General features: G+C 33.2%; 2 protein-coding genes across 2 annotated transcripts; both read left to right on the top strand.

Moving 5' to 3' along the window:
- Positions 1-1,403: 1,403 nt before the first annotated feature.
- On the top strand, positions 1,404-7,040 carry LOC122606330 (5-methyltetrahydropteroyltriglutamate--homocysteine methyltransferase). Its single transcript, XM_043779282.1, has 11 exons — positions 1,404-1,510; positions 3,757-4,110; positions 4,205-4,292; positions 4,378-4,505; positions 4,583-4,974; positions 5,070-5,233; positions 5,319-5,399; positions 5,500-5,666; positions 5,759-5,864; positions 5,958-6,208; positions 6,308-7,040. The coding sequence occupies exons 2-11, from the start codon at positions 3,761-3,763 to the stop codon at positions 6,876-6,878; spliced, it is 2,298 nt and encodes a 765-aa protein (XP_043635217.1). The 5' UTR covers positions 1,404-1,510; positions 3,757-3,760; the 3' UTR covers positions 6,879-7,040.
- A 7,089-nt stretch (positions 7,041-14,129) lies between these two features.
- Positions 14,130-19,258, top strand: LOC122603425 (binding partner of ACD11 1). Its single transcript, XM_043776122.1, has 8 exons — positions 14,130-14,270; positions 14,355-14,458; positions 14,550-14,625; positions 16,540-16,611; positions 16,691-16,753; positions 17,056-17,393; positions 17,676-17,799; positions 18,938-19,258. Exons 1-8 carry the CDS (start codon positions 14,265-14,267, stop codon positions 18,956-18,958), a joined length of 804 nt encoding a protein of 267 aa, XP_043632057.1. The 5' UTR covers positions 14,130-14,264; the 3' UTR covers positions 18,959-19,258.
- Positions 19,259-19,796: the final 538 nt, after the last annotated feature.

Genomic DNA, 19,796 nt, shown 5'->3' with positions numbered 1-19,796 from the left:
CATATTCTCTTATTTATCTTTTATTTAAATGATTTTATGTTTATTGAAAAGAATATTACTATTACTTGATGGGAATGCCCGATACCAAATGAGGATGGATATTGGGATGTAATCTAATTTCTCAACAGAGACAAAGATGTAATCTAATCCCCTAACGGGGATGGGGATGATGATGAATATTACAAGTGGGAACCGGGTGTGATAGTAAAGAGACTAACTAGTGTCTAGTAGTAAAGAGACTTGTTTCACCTGAAGATATATTTGAGGATGACCATATGCATATATTTAATTTTTATATATGGTGAGTTTGGATGAGTTTTTCTCTCGAATTATCTGAGTGAGACGGATTTCTTTAAACTGTTGAATTGCCATGTCGAGGATCTCTCAAGGACGGGGTCTATTAGAGCATCCTCAGTGAAGTTTTTCAAAAGCTTTTTTTCAAAGACTTAATTTAAAAAAAGGTTTTCGTAAACTTTTATTTCCAATAGCAAAACCTTATAAAAAGTCTTTGAAACATTGTTTAATAATATAATCAAGAGGAAAGAGAGTTTTTGTCTCCTTAAAAAACTTATAGATTTATAAGTCATTGCTTAAAATTCTTACATTCAAATAGATTAAAAGCTTTTCCAAAAGCTTTTTTGTTGTAGTAACAAGCTTTTATAAACATTTTTATTATGGATGTTCTTAATATATCTATTATATTAATAAAAAAAAGATTATGATGACATAAGAATTTTTAAAAATTGTATTATCATACATTCTTTTAATTTAATTATGACATCATCATATTTTTTTTATTTAAATTTCAAAATATCTTTTTTCCTAAATATGTATCATTAATATAGATTTTTACTAAATGTCCATATTATTATGTAAGATTTTAATCACTTTATTTTTTCGTTATAATAAGCCGAAAGCTATGTTGCTCTTTTTCATATAACCTTTTTTTTCTTTTTGTTTTTGTCAACCGAATGTGTTTTAATGTGTATCCACAACTACACAACTATTGTTTCCGTTTAGTTTCGTTTTTTACATAATAACTTATCACAACTATTCAACTTATTTAACGCTGCTATTATACTTTTTAATATGACAACATATTTTAAAGCTACCCGGGTATCATTCGGTTTATTTGTAAAGCGTTTATTAGTTAACCTGAATTGATTAACTAGTAATATATAATTCTAATAAATATTCATGAGTAATTTAAAGAAAATGTTAAAGAAAAAACAATATTACTTAAAAAAATAAATTAAAAAAAATCAATATTAACCGGGGATTGGTTAAAAAGGGAAGGTGAAAAGAGATAGATCTAATCTAACCAACAACCAGCTCACCCACCCAATCACCCTCACCAACCCCTTATCAAAATCCCCTCTATAAATAACACTCATTCTCCGTTCACTCTGATTTGTGTCAACAAACTCATTCTTCTTTCTCTCCCCTTGCTCACCAATCCCTACAGTCTCCGGCGAGACTCTGTTTGATTTTCCTTCACTCCATTTTACAGGTACGCAGTTGATCATCATACATATAATGTGTATATGTATGATGTATTCACTTCAATTTGGACTAATCAGGGGTTTTATATTCGAAACTAAACTGAATTTTGAAAATGCTAAGTAATCTCTTTTAGTTAGATCTCCATATAATTGCTCATGATCTGATTACATCTCTCATTATCGATATAGATTTGAATATGTTATACATATATTGTATATGCAATGTAGGCCTGAATAGATATTTTTATGATATGTGTGTAAAAATGTGATAGTATTAAGAAGATCACATGATCTGGTAATTGGATGGTGGCTTTTGTCGGTACATGGATACTTTTTTTTTTTCTCTTATATGAATAATGTATGCTAATGCTAAAAGGATAGGATATGGTTTATAAGGGTTTTGGAACTTTTGGGAGCTATTGATCTATTATTGGCTCTTCGTTTTTCTTCTTCATTTTTATGTAGTTAAATGAGTTTGGTTCGGTCATTGAGATTTTGCTTTGCCATAAAGCCATCAACTTGTAGCCTTCTTCCGTCCCCGAAGATACATTTATTTATTAGGTGTGAAATGATGAATCTCATGTTTTTTATGCCTATATACGACTAAATACATCCACATATATACAATTTGTCCACCACGGAACTAGAACCCACAACCTCTTGGTTGACGGGTCACCATGAAGAGTTCTGGGCAAAAGCCCGTTGATTGTACATGTCTTATTTTTGCTTAAAATGGTAGTTTAATTTGGAAAGCAGTGATATAAAGTATCTTTTATTGTTCTTACATTACAGTTCTTCAATAGCAATTGGAAATTTGACATTATCTGTGGTTTTAAGTTTTCCCTTCATATATTAATATTTCAAGGATAGAACACTATTATTCTCAATTAGTTGAAGCACATGCAAGAACGAGATAACCATTGGCATGAGTTTCATAAAATATATCTTGAAGTTATAATGTGAGATGTCATAGATCATGGGATTGCCCATAACAATACACTTGTACAGTAGTTTTTCACTTTTTTGTACATGTAAATTGTTTTTTTCTGGTTAGAACATCAGCATAGGTGTTCACCCAAGTTTTTTATCTTCAAAAACCTTTGGCATGGTCTTTTGGTGTAAAAGTTAATGTGATTTACTGCATTGCTGAGGCAGTATCGATATTGTTTATTACTTATTACTTTATTAGTACTACTAGGTAAATCATACACCATGGTGGTGTTGGATTATTTGTCTTTTAAACTGACCCAAATCAGTATATAATGTTTATATAAACTGAATTCTGCTTCTGGTTATTTGATTACTTAGTGGTCAATCAGTTTCCTGCATAGCAACAGACTTACTTATATAAGTGTAAAATAATAATACTATCTGTGTTACTGTGTACCTTTATTTTTAACTTAATTTGGTGGCATTTCACTTCCATTTTACAAGACGTTTCTTATTTTCTAACAATAATGTCATTTTTTGGTCATTTTAGTATTTTACCTGTTCTTCACCTAAATAGTCATTATTTGTCTAATACTGAAACAACTGATTATGACTTCAAACTGAAACTAGATCCAAACGCTATATCTAAGGGAGGATTTCATTTATCCCCAACCTAAGTTGTATGAGTACATTTTTCCCTGAAGTGCAAGTTTTAGTGCACTAATACAATACTCTTGAAGCATGCTTTGGTGATATATGCAAATATGCAATTAAAGTTGGGGATATATGTAAAGTTTCCTTATATTTAACAACCTGTTTTATAGCAGTTGATAATTTTGTTCTGATTATTTAATATCATGTAATAATTTTCAAATTGCACATCCCGACAACCTTAAGTAGATAAAGAGTTATGTGGATATCAGCTTGTATATTATACGGTGAGGTTTTAGTAGAAAGGGTAGAAAGAGTGAGGCTCCTACTTTTACGCTTTGATGCAACTGATGTCCTTACTTTTCTATGCCAAATGCACTTATTTCAGTGCATTAAAGAGTAAAAAATAGGTTCAACATCATATAATTGGCTCCACCTAGTCACCTAGATTATTTATGTGTGTAGAATGCATTTGTAGTATGATCAAATTTGGAGCATAGTACATCTTAGGATGTAGTTACCATAGCATGCTTGCTTTGTATATACTCCATTTAGAGGATCAATTTCGATAACAGTTATTTTCAGTTAGTGTGATGGTGCTTTGGAATTTAGATAGTTGGCTATCTGGTTATATACGTATATTTGCTAAATTCTTTTACTTGTGGTGGAACAGGACAATGGCATCTCACATTGTTGGTTATCCCCGTATGGGACCCAAGAGAGAGTTGAAATTTGCTCTTGAATCTTTCTGGGATGGTAAAAGCACTGCTGAGGATTTGCAGAAGGTGTCTGCTGATCTTAGGTCATCCATCTGGAAACAGATGTCTGATGCTGGCATCAAGTACATCCCAAGCAACACCTTTTCGTACTATGACCAGGTTCTTGACACCACTGCCATGCTTGGTGCCGTCCCTTCAAGGTACAACTGGAACGGTGGTGAGATTGGTTTCGACACTTACTTCTCAATGGCCAGAGGAAATGCCTCTGTCCCTGCTATGGAAATGACTAAGTGGTTCGACACCAACTAGTAAGTTACATCCCCCTGCTCTATCTTTTTGAAGCTTTGCATTATGTTTCGATTGTAATACTAATGGAGAATTGTTGATGTTTTTTCATCACAGCCATTTCATCGTCCCAGAGTTGGGCCCTGAAGTGAAATTCTCGTACGCTTCTCACAAGGCCGTGACTGAATACAAGGAGGCGAAGGCTGTATGTGCTATTGACATTTTCTTTTAGAATTTTTCTTTAATACGATTTAGTAAACTTGTTGTTTATGTAAATCACCGTTTTGCAGCTTGGAGTTGACACTGTTCCAGTTTTTGTTGGACCCGTCAGCTACTTATTGCTATCAAAACCTGCTAAAGGTGTTGAGAAGACCTTCGATCTTCTATCCCTTCTTGATAAAATCCTTCCGATCTACAAGTACGCCTGTTTTTCTCAGTTTCCATCATTAATGATAAAGTTGAATAGTTTCATTAAAATTAGAATTGCTTCTACAGGGAAGTCATTGCTGAGTTGAAGGCAGCTGGTGCTACATGCATCCAATTTGATGAGGCTACCCTTGTGAAGGATCTTGAGGCCTACCAATTGGAAGCTTTCACCAAGGCCTACTCTGAATTACAATCAGCTTGCTCTGGTCTTGATGTTATTGTTGCAACCTACTTTGCCGACGTTCCAGCTGAAGCATTCAAAACCCTCACTTCCTTGCCTGGAGTTACTGGTTTCACTTTTGATTTGGTCCGTGGTGAAAAGACTCTTGACTTGATCAAAAGCAGCTTCCCATCAGGCAAATACCTCTTCGCTGGAGTTGTTGATGGAAGGAACATTTGGGCTAACGATCTTGCTGGATCTCTCACCCTTCTAGAGTCTCTTGAGGCTGTTGTGGGAAAAGGTTTTTTTTTTTTCCCTTCTAATCTAAATTTCTTTTTAGTGATAAGGTTAAATGCCTTTATATTCTAACATAAAACATGGCATTTGCATATGCAGATAAGCTTGTTGTTTCCACTTCTTGCTCACTCCTCCACACTGCTGTTGATCTTGTTAATGAGACCAAGTTGGATGATGAAATCAAATCATGGCTCGCATTTGCTGCCCAAAAGGTCGTTGAAGTCAATGCATTGGCCAAGGCTCTTGCTGGCCACAAAGATGAGGTATTTCTTTTGGCTTGTGTTTGCTTTGAAATCCATTATTCAATAAATTCATTAGGGTGTGACGAACTTTCTGCTTTCTTTTCAGGCATACTTCTCAGCTAATGCTGCTGCTCAGGCTTCAAGGAAGTCCTCTCCAAGAGTGACAAATGAAGCCGTTCAGAAGGCTGTAAGTGCAGATTCTTTTCCCCTTCATATATTAGAGATCATATAGCTGCAGTATATTCTAAAGTTAAATAAATTCTCAATTGATTTATTTTCATTTCCAGGCTGCTGCTTTGAGGGGTTCTGACCACCGTCGTGCCACCAATGTTAGCGCCAGACTTGATGCCCAACAGAAGAAACTCAACCTTCCAATCCTCCCCACCACCACTATTGGTTCTTTCCCACAAACCATCGAGCTCAGGAGAGTTCGCCGTGAGTACAAGGCTAAGAAGTGAGTAATTCAAAGAACTGTTATACCGCTTGACGATGTCATAATTAGATGGTTTTAATAACATGTTCTCACCAAAACCGTGTTTACTATAGGATATCTGAGGAAGAGTATGTTAAGGCCATTAAAGAGGAGATCTTTAAAGTTGTCCAGCTCCAGGAAGAACTTGACATTGATGTGCTCGTCCACGGAGAGCCAGAGGTATATTTATATTAAAATTTAAATATATTATGCTTTCCCTTCACCTTAATTAGTATCATTTGGTTGATGTCTGAAATGCATCTAATGTTTCAGAGAAACGATATGGTTGAGTACTTTGGTGAACAATTATCTGGTTTTGCCTTCACCGCCAATGGATGGGTGCAATCATATGGATCTCGTTGTGTCAAGCCACCAATCATCTATGGTGATGTCAGCCGACCCAAGGCCATGACCGTCTTCTGGTCCTCCATGGCTCAGGAAATGACTAAGCGCCCAATGAAGGGTATGCTTACCGGCCCAGTCACCATTCTCAACTGGTCCTTTGTCCGTAATGACCAGCCCAGGTATTATTATGTCGCAAACCTCCAAAAAACCAAAAAATCCGTGTAATCATTCCATAAAGAAGGTTGCTAAACATGAGATTCTTGTTTGTTTCTTTTCAGATTTGAAACTTGCTACCAGATTGCTTTGGCTATTAAGGATGAAGTTGAGGACCTTGAGAAGGCTGGAATCACAGTGATCCAAATTGATGAGGCTGCTTTGAGAGAAGGATTGCCACTCAGGAAAGCCGAGCATGCTTTCTACTTGGACTGGGCTGTCCACTCTTTCAGAATCACTAACGTGGGCGTTGCTGACACCACCCAGATCCACACCCATATGTGCTACTCAAACTTCAATGACATCATTCACTCCATCATCAACATGGATGCTGATGTGATCACGATTGAGAACTCACGATCTGACGAGAAGCTTCTTTCAGTGTTCCGTGAGGGAGTCAAGTACGGTGCAGGAATTGGTCCCGGTGTGTATGACATCCACTCTCCAAGAATCCCATCCATGGAAGAGATTCATGACAGAGTTAACAAGATGCTTGCAGTGTTGGAGACCAACATTTTGTGGGTGAACCCCGACTGTGGGCTGAAGACCCGTAAGTATGGTGAGGTCAAGCCAGCCCTACAGAACATGGTTACAGCCGCCAAGAAGCTTCGTGCCGAGCTTGCCAGTGCTAAGTGAGGATGATTTTTTAAGAGGGATCGAGTCTATGGTATACATTAATTGATATTCAATAACTATGATTGATGATTGATGTTATGTTATTTTGAGTTTTGTTGTTCCTGTTATGTCATTACTATGTACTAGAAATTCAATGGAATTTAAAAGTATAAATTCAGGGTACAACGTGTAGAAAAATTGAGTTGTTTCTGATTGATGCAAGGTCAAATACTTCCTGAATGGTATATATAAACTTGTTTGTAATCCTATGACCTATATATTCAAAAGCCAGGATATCATATCTGTGTTAACAAACCAGGCAACCATAAACACAGTTAGCAAAAAGGTCATATCCTTGGTCAATTGCGGCAAAGAAACAATCGGATACAGCGTCTTTCGTAGCATTTTTCAGTACTTATTTCTATTATGTTCTAACGACCGTTTAACCAGTCATATACTCATATCTACAAAACTAAATACGGAGTATAAGGTATAAATAGGAACAAACATGAACAAAGGGGTGTATTTTAACATGTAATAAACTACAAGGGTGTAGTATGAAACACACTTTTTCCTAGTCAAAACGTGGCCAGTTGTAAACTTGTAATGATGTGGAAAGAGAAGATATGAATGAAGCTTAGTTAAATCTCATTATACTGGTATTACTAGATTACTAGATTTAAATCCCGCGTAAAACGCGGGCCTGTTAAACAAATCTGTTATTCGATATATTTGATAAGGCGAAAGAATTAAAATTTGAGTAAAGTATATTTGTTTTTGTAACCAGATTAATCTTTATGCAATACCTCAATTTAATTGGAATAACATGACACAATTAACTGGCAAGTTATGTGCTTATTATGTACTCGTATCAAAAGTGGATCATTGTAGGAATGTAGAAGAGGTAAGCAAAAGATGAGTTCAAAAGTGAAAATGTACAATCATCCCAATCAGATCGACTAAAATTAAGCACAATGGAAAGGCATTATCTCATACTTTCAGTTTTAACCAAATCCAAGTTGATTCAACGATAAGCTAACCCAAATTCAAGCTGACCCGAATTCAATCTGACCTAAGACCTTGATTCAACTCTAAGCTGACCCAAATCCAAGCTAATTTAGCTTTCTTGTCTTGTTCCTTGTTAACACGCAAGGCAACCCTCCTCCATTGCAGCTACCTCCGTCATCTTTTTTGCTGGTTGCCTCCATATCTTTGGATTGCTGAACTAAACATGTACCAAAAATGTGACCATTTCTCCTGCAAAGGATGTAAATAAAAAATGTTTAAACCTGGACTTGTTACCCAACTTGTGCATCATGTCACTTTTATAAAATACAAATGATACATTCAGATTCAGGACCAAATTTTATCACTTTATGATCAAATGTACCATTTTTAAAGCTAAAAGAGCAATCATCGTTGTTGACCATCTGGAAGGGTTTTATCTTTATCTAATATATAAATCTTAACACACCAATCAATGTAATCATCCAAAATTTGTGTGCATTTGACAATAACCTTACCATCATGATAAACATAAATAAATAATTCAGCTACCTAAAACCTTCATGCACTTTGATGTTGGATACAAAGTTCATTACTTAGAAAGGACACCTGCCTACCGTACACTATCAACTAATGCAATTTACCCTCTAAGTTTATCATTAAATAAATTGTGTTGTTTCACCCAAAGAAAACTAATCATTCAACCTCTAAATATAAATATAATCAATAGCGTTGTTTGTTTATCCAAATATTAAAAGTTGCTGCAGATAATCATTTCCAAAACTAAAAAGGCAGATCCAAACACCGCCTAATAATCATATAGATTATTCATTGAAGTGTAACGGGTACCTGGTGAAGAAGAGGGGCGTATTGCAAGCTCTTGATATCCTCTACTCGGCATTAGGTTGAAAATGGGAACCATAAAAGCTTCAAGAAGATTGCTCTTTCTTGAAGTAGTTTTAACCCCAACTTCATAGCCCCTAGCTCCTCTGCCAAATGCTTTACACCATTTATTCAGAACTAATATAGCTTAAATTACTCCAAATATCTAAAAATTAGTTACCAATTTATTGATATCATATAGCAAATGATTATGGACCAGGCTAAAACCCACACTTTGTTTGCCAATACCAAATCTTGGAATTCCATACATTACATTTTGAAATTCCATCATTTTAGATTTGAAAGTATGAACATAAAATTACATTTTAACAATCATTCATGCTTCTCCCTAACCATTTAAGCTTGCAAGTGTACATAAAAAATATATGTCTTTTGTCCTTTTACATATATACACACATACACAAAATAAATATAGTATATATAACAAACCTTGTAGAAAAGAACACTTGCAGAATTGATCGAGTTAAAGTAACAAACCTGGTAGAAATGAAAACAATAGTCATATTGATGTTAGTGTTCCGTGATATATGTAACATACAAAATTGGCAGGCAAAAGATTTACGTAGCAGTGACGAACTACCTCTTGAAAAATTTGTGGTGAATCCTTAGGGTGCAAAGCTTTCAATATCACAACTTTCACATTTTCCACACTTTATTTCCAATTTGACTTCTAAAGTCAAAGTTGGATTTATAATTTTAAAGCATATAAGAATTTAATGTCATGATTTTAACCTTTTGTAGCACAACTTACTTATTTGTGGTCATTAGGGTACAAAATATACCAGTAATAAACATGATACCAAATCCTATTGTCTCAACTTGGTTATAAGTATAGTATAGGTTTCTTACATCATGAGATGCCAATGAAGAAATGAAGACATTCTTAGCCTTTGTTCCGCACTGCTAAAAAGGTAAGGCATGATCTCTCATCAACAGGCCTAAATGACAAGTACTTGCTTACTTCGTATTTCTCAATCCAAACTCATTGCATCTGCCATTCCATAAAGTGAGACAAACTCAAGTTAAATGAACACATACAATCTAACAATGTAAATACTATGCAAATGCAAAAAGTCACAAACACAGCAATGTCGGTGTAATCGACTAAGAAGACGGGTTACTAAAACTTGAAACGTGTAATTACATGGTAGTATAACAACTTTTATTATTACAATAGAATTCACAGTAGCCTTTATATACTAATTCAAAAATCTATTTCTAAAACATAAGTGATGACACCACTATATAGCTCGAATAAGGTATACCTTTCAATCATCACCTTCATTTCTCAAGATGCTCTATTTCCTTGAAGCCTTTAAAATCATCCTCTTTAATTCATCTGCCTGAAATAAAAACCATATGGAAAATTATTTAAAGCTTATTATGTTATCAAACCTATGAAAATCTTCAAAACCTTTAAGAACTAAGATTGAAATCAAAACTCCCACGTCTTCCAATTATATTACAAAAAGATATAATCACATACACCTTCATTATCTGATTCATGTCTCTGCCTCTTCCATCTATGGTTTCCTCAGTCAACAAGTTCATATCTAAAAAAAATTCCGTATACATAAATAAATAAAAGATGATCAGAAAGCCGCGCGGGCGGGGGGCTTGGGGGGGGGGGGGGGTGCATAAATGTGCATGAACATATTAGCTATTTAGCTTCTGTAAGTATTCTTTACATCCGCTATGTTATATTTTATGACGAGTTTATCGATTAGTGACCAAAAAAAAAAGAAGCAACATATGTATAACGCAGAAATTTAATCTCGTGTAATAAAAACTTTCCATACCTTTCGGTATTTATCTATACGCCTTCTATCTTCACCTCATCTTTTCCTCGTTTCACATGTATCTCATCGCTGCCCATGAGTGGATCAAAAGCAATATATTACACATAAATTGTAAGTGATGATTCATATAAAGAATTGAATTGAAAATCTTATGGAAAAAAACTTTGCAAGGTAATATATAGAATCACCACTTAACTCTTTCAACAAATCTATGCATAGACTTTTAACACCATCAAATACACACTAATTTCATCATCACCTATGTCACAGATTAGTACGGATTAGTGTCGTTGCTTGACAATTAGGACTTTCTTATGTCACTAAGTTTCCTTCTTTAGTAGTATAGGAAGATTTTTCCCTTTGAATAACATTTTCTCAATTCCTTACGTTTAGATTATAAAAAAATCTTTTCAGGAGCGACCAATCAGATTTTTCCCCCTCTTCAAAGTTGTTTTTATGTCTTGGAATGGATTTATCAACAAAATTTATTAAACATTTTTGAGGTTTCGATTATTGTTTCCTTAATCTAATGTTATCAAATGAGTTACCAAAACTTAGCAAGACTATAGTATTTAAGTGTTGTCAATGATCAAAAAGCTATTTACAAAAAGGAAACATAAATTATCCTAAACTAATAGAGTAATAGCCTAACAATCTTCTTAATTATTGGATGAAAGACATGAAAAATCAAAAGGCAAAATTAAAAAAGAGAATTAGTGGATACCACATGTCACCTTCTTATAGTTTTATAAAGATTTTTTGACTAATTTTTAAGAAACTTTATCATTTTTCTTACAAAAGTATTGAGTTTTCTTTTTTCTTTTTTGTATTAGACCATGTTTCGTTTTTTAAACTGTCACGTCATTATACATTAAGGCAGGGGAGGTCTAGAAGGTGTGCAAACTCGATTCTCGGCCGGGGCATAAATTTTAAAGGGACATAAATTTTTAAAATTTTTATGTATAATATGTTAAAAGATGTGTTAAAAGTTATTGAAATCTTATTTTCGATCAACAATGTCTCAAGAAAGACTTAGTGGATTGGCCATGATAGTTATTGATAACAAAAACATAGAGAACATAAATTGTAAAGAACTAATTAACCTATTTAATATGAAGAATGCTAGGAGAGCTTCATGGATCATCGGGTAAATAAGTAACTATTATGGTATGTAATTCTAAAATTATGATCTTATTATGCATATATAATTTTCTATTATAATGCTAATTATCGTTTATAAAAAAAGTTATTTATATATTTGAATTTGGTTAAAGTTAGGGGCATAATTTTCTTTGTTCGGCCGGGATGTTAAAATTCTCAGGGCCGCCACTCTATTAAGGTTTAAGAGATAATCACTTTCTATTTTCAACAGTCATATACTTTTTGATTACATTTCATTCTTATTTTTTAACGCTAAAGTAAACCTTTAATATCTTGTATATCCGAAAAAAACACAAGCCTGATGTGTTGTATTGTGCAAATGAGGGTTAATGGCCACATTTTCAAAATATATATGTTTGTTTTTTTCGAAGCAGCCTTTTGCGGTCCGTTGTATATGAGGGTTGTATATAATGTTTACAATACAACCATATAAAAGTATGTATTTTTCACATCATAAAATCCAAGTTAGACAAAATATAAGGGTCGTCTTTCTTTCTTGTAAAACTTTTTGTTCATGAGAGGGTTAGGCTGCGTTTGTTTCACAGAATTTGATAAAATTGGAATTGAATTCCATTCCTTAGTGCGTTTGGTTGTTCAAAGAATAATGAATCTCATTCCGTAGGAATGTAAACATTCCATCATTTGATGGAATCTCCATTCCTTGGGGATGGAGGGATGAATTTCATTCCTTTCGTCACTTGAATTATCAAAAAATCAAAAACATCCCGTCAAATTCCATTCCTTCCGATTCTAATTCCAATTCCTTCAAAAGAATTCATTCCTTCCAAAAACTTTCTGTGAATCAAACGCGCCCTTTAGTCTTTCATGCATATATTCCAGCACATTAGTAGTAGATTACTGTTTTTTTTTTTGTATGGCTAGTAGTAGATTACTTGATCCATTCCATTTTGTCTTGCATTTTAGACACTTAGACAGTTCCATGTTCGTCAACTGCAACTCATCTTTATTACCAAGTTATGTAAATGACACATGGAAAGACTATAAGAACAAGACACGAAACAAGTTAAGATTGGTTAACTACATTTATTTAAACGCGTGCTTGCCCAATAAAAAGATCTTCAAAACCGATCATTTCTTTTGTGACAGCGGTCCAACGTTGGAACACCAAGGCCCGATGCGAAAGAGCTTTAATACTGAAGAACACATTGGGGTTGAGGATGGTGTTAAACTGATTTTGCTAACTCGAAATTGTTATTTTTTTTAAAATTATACTAGTATAAAAGTTTAGTCATGTAAAATCGTGAAAGACTATAATTATGTCATGATCCTCTCATAGTCTATGAGTATTTATTTTCTTTGTCTTTGACGACTTTTTTGTACATAGATTTCAGATTTAATATTCGGTTTTGATATATATGACATAATATATTAATATAATATAATTAAGGATGAACGGTGTATCCCGGAACAAAGGCATACTGGTCAATCACCGTGTTGCACACCATTCCACCCTATAGGTATCTAATGGTGGAAACGGAATTGGGGAGGGTGGTGCCCGAGTTCCTCACAGGCTTCTCTTTCTTTCTTTTTGTCCTTTTTTTTTACTATTTGTTATTTTTTTTGTCTTTATTTGAATGGGAAATAGTGGTTAAGGACTTAAGGTGGTGAGATATTTTAGTGAAGGTGGAAAAAAGGCGAGGAAGAATAAAAAAGGTGAGAATAAATGAAAGGAACTGATATATGAGACATCGCTAGTCATCCATTTTATTTCATTCAAGCCTTGGTAAAATACACCCCACGCTAATAATAATATATAATATTATCTTATAAAACATTTTGTTTTTAAAAAAAAAGATGATTTGAAGTTTTGAACTACACAAAATATCTTTATTCTTTATTCATTAATTTAAACATCTTTACCAGAGATGTTTAAATTAATTAGAGGAATAAAATGATTTATAGATGAGAGATAGAAAATTGAATAATTGAGATTTAAGGAGAGAGAAAAAAAAAGAATGATTGAGATTTAATGTTATTATATGTATATGCTTATTATGTATTTGGCACTATATGTTAAGCCATGATTTAAGCAATAGCAAGAGGTTTTATGTTTAAATATTTATAGGAAAATAAAATTTTAATAAGCCACGTCAATATCTTAACATATTATTAAATCAAAAACTTATTTTTCTCAATAATCAATCAATCAATCTAAATAAAAGAAAAAAAAATCCAATCAACACCACATGTTCATTATTTTTATTATACTTAAGCGATTAAAACTGATTTAAACTTAAGGAGTATACCGTAAGGTAAGGAAAAGAAAAGGGACCAGAAATACAAAATGGAAGCAAAGAAAGCAACACATCAGCAAAGAATCTTTGTGCCTTGAATGCTTGGTTATCAAAGTAACCCTATACTCCTATTTATTTTAACAAACTGGCTGGAATATATATATAAACCCAAAAAATATTTCCATTTATCATCAGCATATATTCACAAGCTGCTTATCTGTTAATTTCTCTCTCTCAACACCTGGAATTACATACACTTTTTTGGGCACACAAAGTAAAGTATAATGCAGGTAAGTTTGAACTTGTTTTCAGTTTTTACACACACTGATTCATATATATGTATATGTTGAATTGATTTGTGGATTGATTGACAGACAAGAACAGTACAGGTAGGTCATCTATCAGATCTAGCTACCGAGAGAGAAATCCACGAGTTTTTCTCCTTTTCCGGTGAAATTGAAAGCGTTCAGATCTGCCGGTTCGTTACTTCAATTTTATTTCAAGTTATATATATAGATATAGATACATGTTATATACTGATTCTGATGGTTGTTTTTTTGTGGATACAGTGATTCACAACAAAATAAAACTGCGTTTGTTACTTTTAAAGATCCCAGAGCTCTTGAAATTGCATTATTGCTATCGGTAATTATTTCTCTCATTTTATTTTTTTATTTTTAATCTATAGTTTGAAGTAGATATTATTGTTATAATATTGATAAACCAAGCTGTTAAATATCTGGATATATTTTTTTTTCAATACTTCCTGTTGTACTACTAGCTAAAATTTGATTAATTTAATGTTTAAGTAAATATTATTACTGATTTTTTGGGTTTTTGAAATTGTTTTGTTTGTTTAAAGTATTAGCTGTAAGTATTGAAGGTTTTTTCTAACAATAGTTGTTTTGTATTAATAACAATTTGACAATAAAATAGATTTTTTTTTTCTTTGTTGTTTGTGAAAGTAAAAGTTGGACAGCTAATGCAGGATAGAAGGGACTAAGGGAGTATATTTTATTCCATAAAAAGAATAATTCAATTATGTTTATCTACTCGGTAGTATTTCCTTTAGAATCCGGCTTTAAGCTTTATAACCTTAGAAGATTCTGATGTTAGTAAAGACGTAAAACGCCATTTCGGTTTTAGGTTACATGAGAAGCTGTGATGTCAATTCTAATATTGTCAGGGGTAAATCTGTTAGCAGTGTTGCAAGAATCTGCTTCGATGATACTTGGACTTTTTGTTTGGTCACGGGGTAAAATTTGGATTAAGATTATTGTTTTATACCTTTAGATATTGAGATGTTTTGATGACTTATGTATTGGAATTATATGGTTGGTTATACATGTTAATATTTTAAAAAAAGAATATGAAAAGTTTTATTGCGGTTTCTTTCAAAATTAGAATTTTCAACATGTCAATTTTGCAACTACTTTAGTCAACAAAGTATGACCACAAAAAAAGTAGCTGCGTATTCATTCCACTTTGTCATCCGGAGACTCTATCACTTTGAGATCATATCCTTGTATTACATCAGCAAAATTCCAAAACTATTAAACTAGAGTCAATAATTTAAAATATTTTATTGGCAATGTTTTTTTGCCGATTAACGTTGCATTTGTCTTTATGCCGGATAAAACTACAAGATGATCAGTAATTACGTAATTGTTATTGTTTATATAAATCTTGGGTCCACATAACCACTAACTAGTTGGCTTTTGATTAGTTTGAGCACTTCATGTCCATGCTTTTAATGTTTATCTAACTTTAGGCAGTTGGATTTCCATTACCCAAGGGCTGTTCGGTTTTATTTTAATTTCAGTCTGTATTCTTTTACCGTGTCCACTTCTTAGTTTTCTAGAATTTATATTGTCCTAACTTGTGTGTTTGCCGGTCAGATGTACAGCTCTGTTTGTCTTTGTATCAGTGTAGAGTGCAAAATGGACATGTATATCTCTCTGGTTTTTGAGTCTAGGATTTTTGACTAAATATATAATATCAGCAGTTGTCCAACTTAAGAATGCTCCAATTGTAATAATCTAACTTCATCACAACTAACAAATTTATGATTTTATATTGTTACTATTGTTTTGTTTGGTGTATTTATGGTTGTTTTGCTTTCCTAGTTTTGCAACATGTATAAAGGTATGGGTTATCTTCATCATCCAAAAGCAAAGGGGCCATAATTGCTAGTTTAATATAAGAAGGCTACTAACATATATTGACTTTATTATGCAAAAGGTTTTACTTTATTAGCAACTCCAATACAATTAGTATTATAAATATTAGACCTACAACTTTCCCCCGTATGGTGACTGAACATATGTATCATGACAATTTAGTCTCTAAGAATGATAAAAAATTGGAAATAACATACTGGATTGGCTATGCTACAATATTTTTTGGAATATTTGTAAGAGCGTATAGAGCAGAGGTTAATTAGGAGTACTTAATTTGAACATCGGAGTGTTATACTAGTCCATTGTCATTGTAAAGCAGATGGTATGACATTCTATCTCATGAAATTTGAAAGTCTTATACTTTATGTATATGTTATAGGGAGCAACTATTGTGGATCAGATTGTTAGCATTACTTCTGTGGAAAATTATGTGCCAAAGCCCGAGTGTCAGGTATAATTATTACTGGGCTTATGAATCTACTTGCTTTTCTTTGGGTTTGGAACTTATTTTGCAATATCACTTTTTTCAGGAAGTTTGTGAAGTAGATAATGCGATGAGAATGGCTTCAGAAAGCCCTTCCTCACATGCCGAGGTATTAGCTTACATACGACTCCAGTCAACTATTAATTTAGAATGCGTTTATGATTTAGTTTTCTTTCTACATTTAAAATAATTTATATTCCACGGTGAATAGGTTATGCTATCATAATATATGCATGCATGCATGCATCCATGAATACAACTGGCGACCATTCTTACTTTGTAATAACAAATGCTAATTTTTTTTGAACAAGTTGCCACAAATGAATGATACCTACTCGTTCTCTCAATTATAAGTTAAATAAAATTATATAGAGTTGATAAGTGGTATTAAACTCTCTACCCGTTAAACAGGCCAACACTACTTCTCCTCGTGGAAGAGTATACATAAGTAAAGCTCAAGACGTTGCTAAAAGTGTTCTTGCAAAAGGTTCAGCATTTAGGCAAGATGCTGTAAATAAAGCTAAAGCATTTGATGAAAAGCATCAACTGAGAGCCAATGCATCTGCCAGGGTGAATTCTCTGGACAAGAGAGTTAGGCTTACAGAGAAATTTAATGTTGGAGTCTCTGTGGTAAATGAGAAAGTTAAGTCTGTTGATCAAAAACTTCAAGTGTCGGACAAAACAATGGCTGCAATATTGGCTGCTGAGAGGAAACTAAATGACACAGGATCAGCCGTCAAATCAAGCAGGTTTGGTTTTCTTCATGTTCGTATACTTTCTCATTTACTCCTTTCATGTTCCTATCTAAATGTTCCATAAAATTTCAATATTTTCTTTTTCAATAAGTTATAGCTTAAATTTACTACTTGCTGATGGTTATCATTACTAATAGTTGGTGATGTTGATCTCTGGGTGTTTGACTATTGACACCATTATAGTTAATGCTGATTATTAATCTTAAACTATGTGATTATTAACCATATATGAATTATTAATGTACCTTTCGTATTGTTTGTCTTGGTTGTGATTAGGTATGTTACCGCTGGAGCAGCTTGGCTGAATGGAGCTTTTGGTAAAGTGACAAAGGCTGGGCAGGTTGCAGGAACAAAAACTAGACAAAAATGGAACTTGGCAGTCTCAAATTTAACGGCAAAGGTATATACATTTTCTTACTGAATTGATTAGTAGAATCTGACGCCATTGTAATAGAAATGCGAGTGCCTGATAATACCATCTAGGGAAGTGCCTATATATAGCATTCATTTCAATTTAGATCAAGTCTTAATTTTATAATTTAGATGAATAATCCTACAAAGTTCATGGGTATATATGCAAGTTTTATTAAATTTTGTTATTAATGTGTAGTTATCAGCTTGAAAAATCAAATTTAATACATGATGCCTCTTCCTCTCGTGTGCCCCCTCCCTATGTAGCCTTCCCCACCCCTACAAAAAATAAAAATAGAAAATAAAAACCAGTCCCCGTCTCCCGAGGTTGACTAGGAAACCACCTCCCCCTGTTTTTCAACTCAAAGTTATATTTTGCTCGAACCATACAAGCTCTTTTCTTTTAAGGGTTTTCATCAGCATACTTTTTGTAATCAAGGATGCCTTCTTCATTCGTGGTATATTATGGTATAAATGACACCAATCTGGAAATTAGATGACCTCCTTTGACGTTTTCCAATTTGGTTGGCATAATTGAAATTTTTTGCAAGCGTTCCTTAAGACAGGTTAAGGTCAACCATTGATTGTTGAAAGTCAGACCTTTTCATAAATACGAATGTGGCAGTCACCTCGCTTATATTACCATACTACTGAAATGGCTTAAGTAATCACTACTTCAAAACATTTTACTTAAAGAATAAGTAAAAGCAATAAATAAATAAAACATATAAGAAAAGTCAAATGAAATAACTGCAAGTAATAGAAGTAAGCCAAAACCCAATGTTGTGTGCAAATGTGAGTCTATGTACAAGCTGATAATAAATCTGATAATACTATGTGCATATTGTATTGAAAACGTCATATGCTTATGCATTATACAATTTCAATAGTGTTCTCATGTAAATTAATAGAATGGTTTGCATAAGTATCACATCAGCAGTACTTTTGGAAAAGTTTGACGCGTAACTGTTATGCTGGTTCTTTAGTTCATTAACTATGATTACATTTCAATCGTTTTGGTAACTCTAGCTACACTGAAAGAACCATATATGTAGTCTATGACTTGTATGCTTAACTTCATTTTACCTTTATCCCAACTAAACTAACAAATAAATTTTGTTTTGCAGGATTCACCAATTGCTGCATAAAGCAGAGTTTATAGACAGCTGCATTCTTTTGATCGATGATCATATTGGTTTCTCCATCATCAGAATGATGATTATGGAGATCAGTTATTAGATATTTCAGATTTGTAAGCTTGGTGTGTGGAATTCTTGTGTCTAGTACATGTTTTTAGTGTGTTAAAGGGCAGTTTTGTGTTATTCATTTTATTAGTTAATTGTTGCCATATATTCTTGTGTATTCATGTTAATTTCCAAGTGTGCAACTACGAAGAGATAAGTAATGATGTGAAGTTCCATTAAAAAGTTATGTAACTATTTATGCAAGTTTTCTTTCTGTCTAGTATATACTATTTTAGAAGTACACAATATGCAAGTCATTGTAGAAGGGTTACCTGACTCTCACTTACGAATCCTATAGCCAACAGGGATGAGATTTGAAACTCTTTAATATCTACTTTTATATTGCAATTTACAAGTCATTCTAGTAGTAGCATGTTCATGGGAGAGCCTTTTCTCTGAGATTTGTGTTTTACATAACAGAACTAACACTGTATAAATTACATTGAACTTTAATGTCTCTGAAGTCTGAACACTAACGAATTCATACAAACAAGTTTCTATTTTAATAGAGTTTTTATTTCTCCCTCCATCCTGGCATTAGTTTCTTGTTGATATAAACTTTGAAATGTACGTTATACACTTATAGCAGTGCTTAGTAAGATCATTACGAAGCTCATTGACAAATATCATTGTTTTATAATATAAAAGGCATTATTATACGCATTATTATTTTTGCACCTGTTCTAAGATTTTCACTAGTTTTTATTAACCAACTATCGACAGCAATCCATTTAGTTTTCTT

The sequence above is a fragment of the Erigeron canadensis genome, chromosome 6, assembly GCF_010389155.1.
Source record: "Erigeron canadensis isolate Cc75 chromosome 6, C_canadensis_v1, whole genome shotgun sequence".
Lineage (NCBI taxonomy): Eukaryota > Viridiplantae > Streptophyta > Magnoliopsida > Asterales > Asteraceae > Erigeron > Erigeron canadensis.
This window is presented reverse-complemented; position numbering and strand designations above follow the sequence as displayed.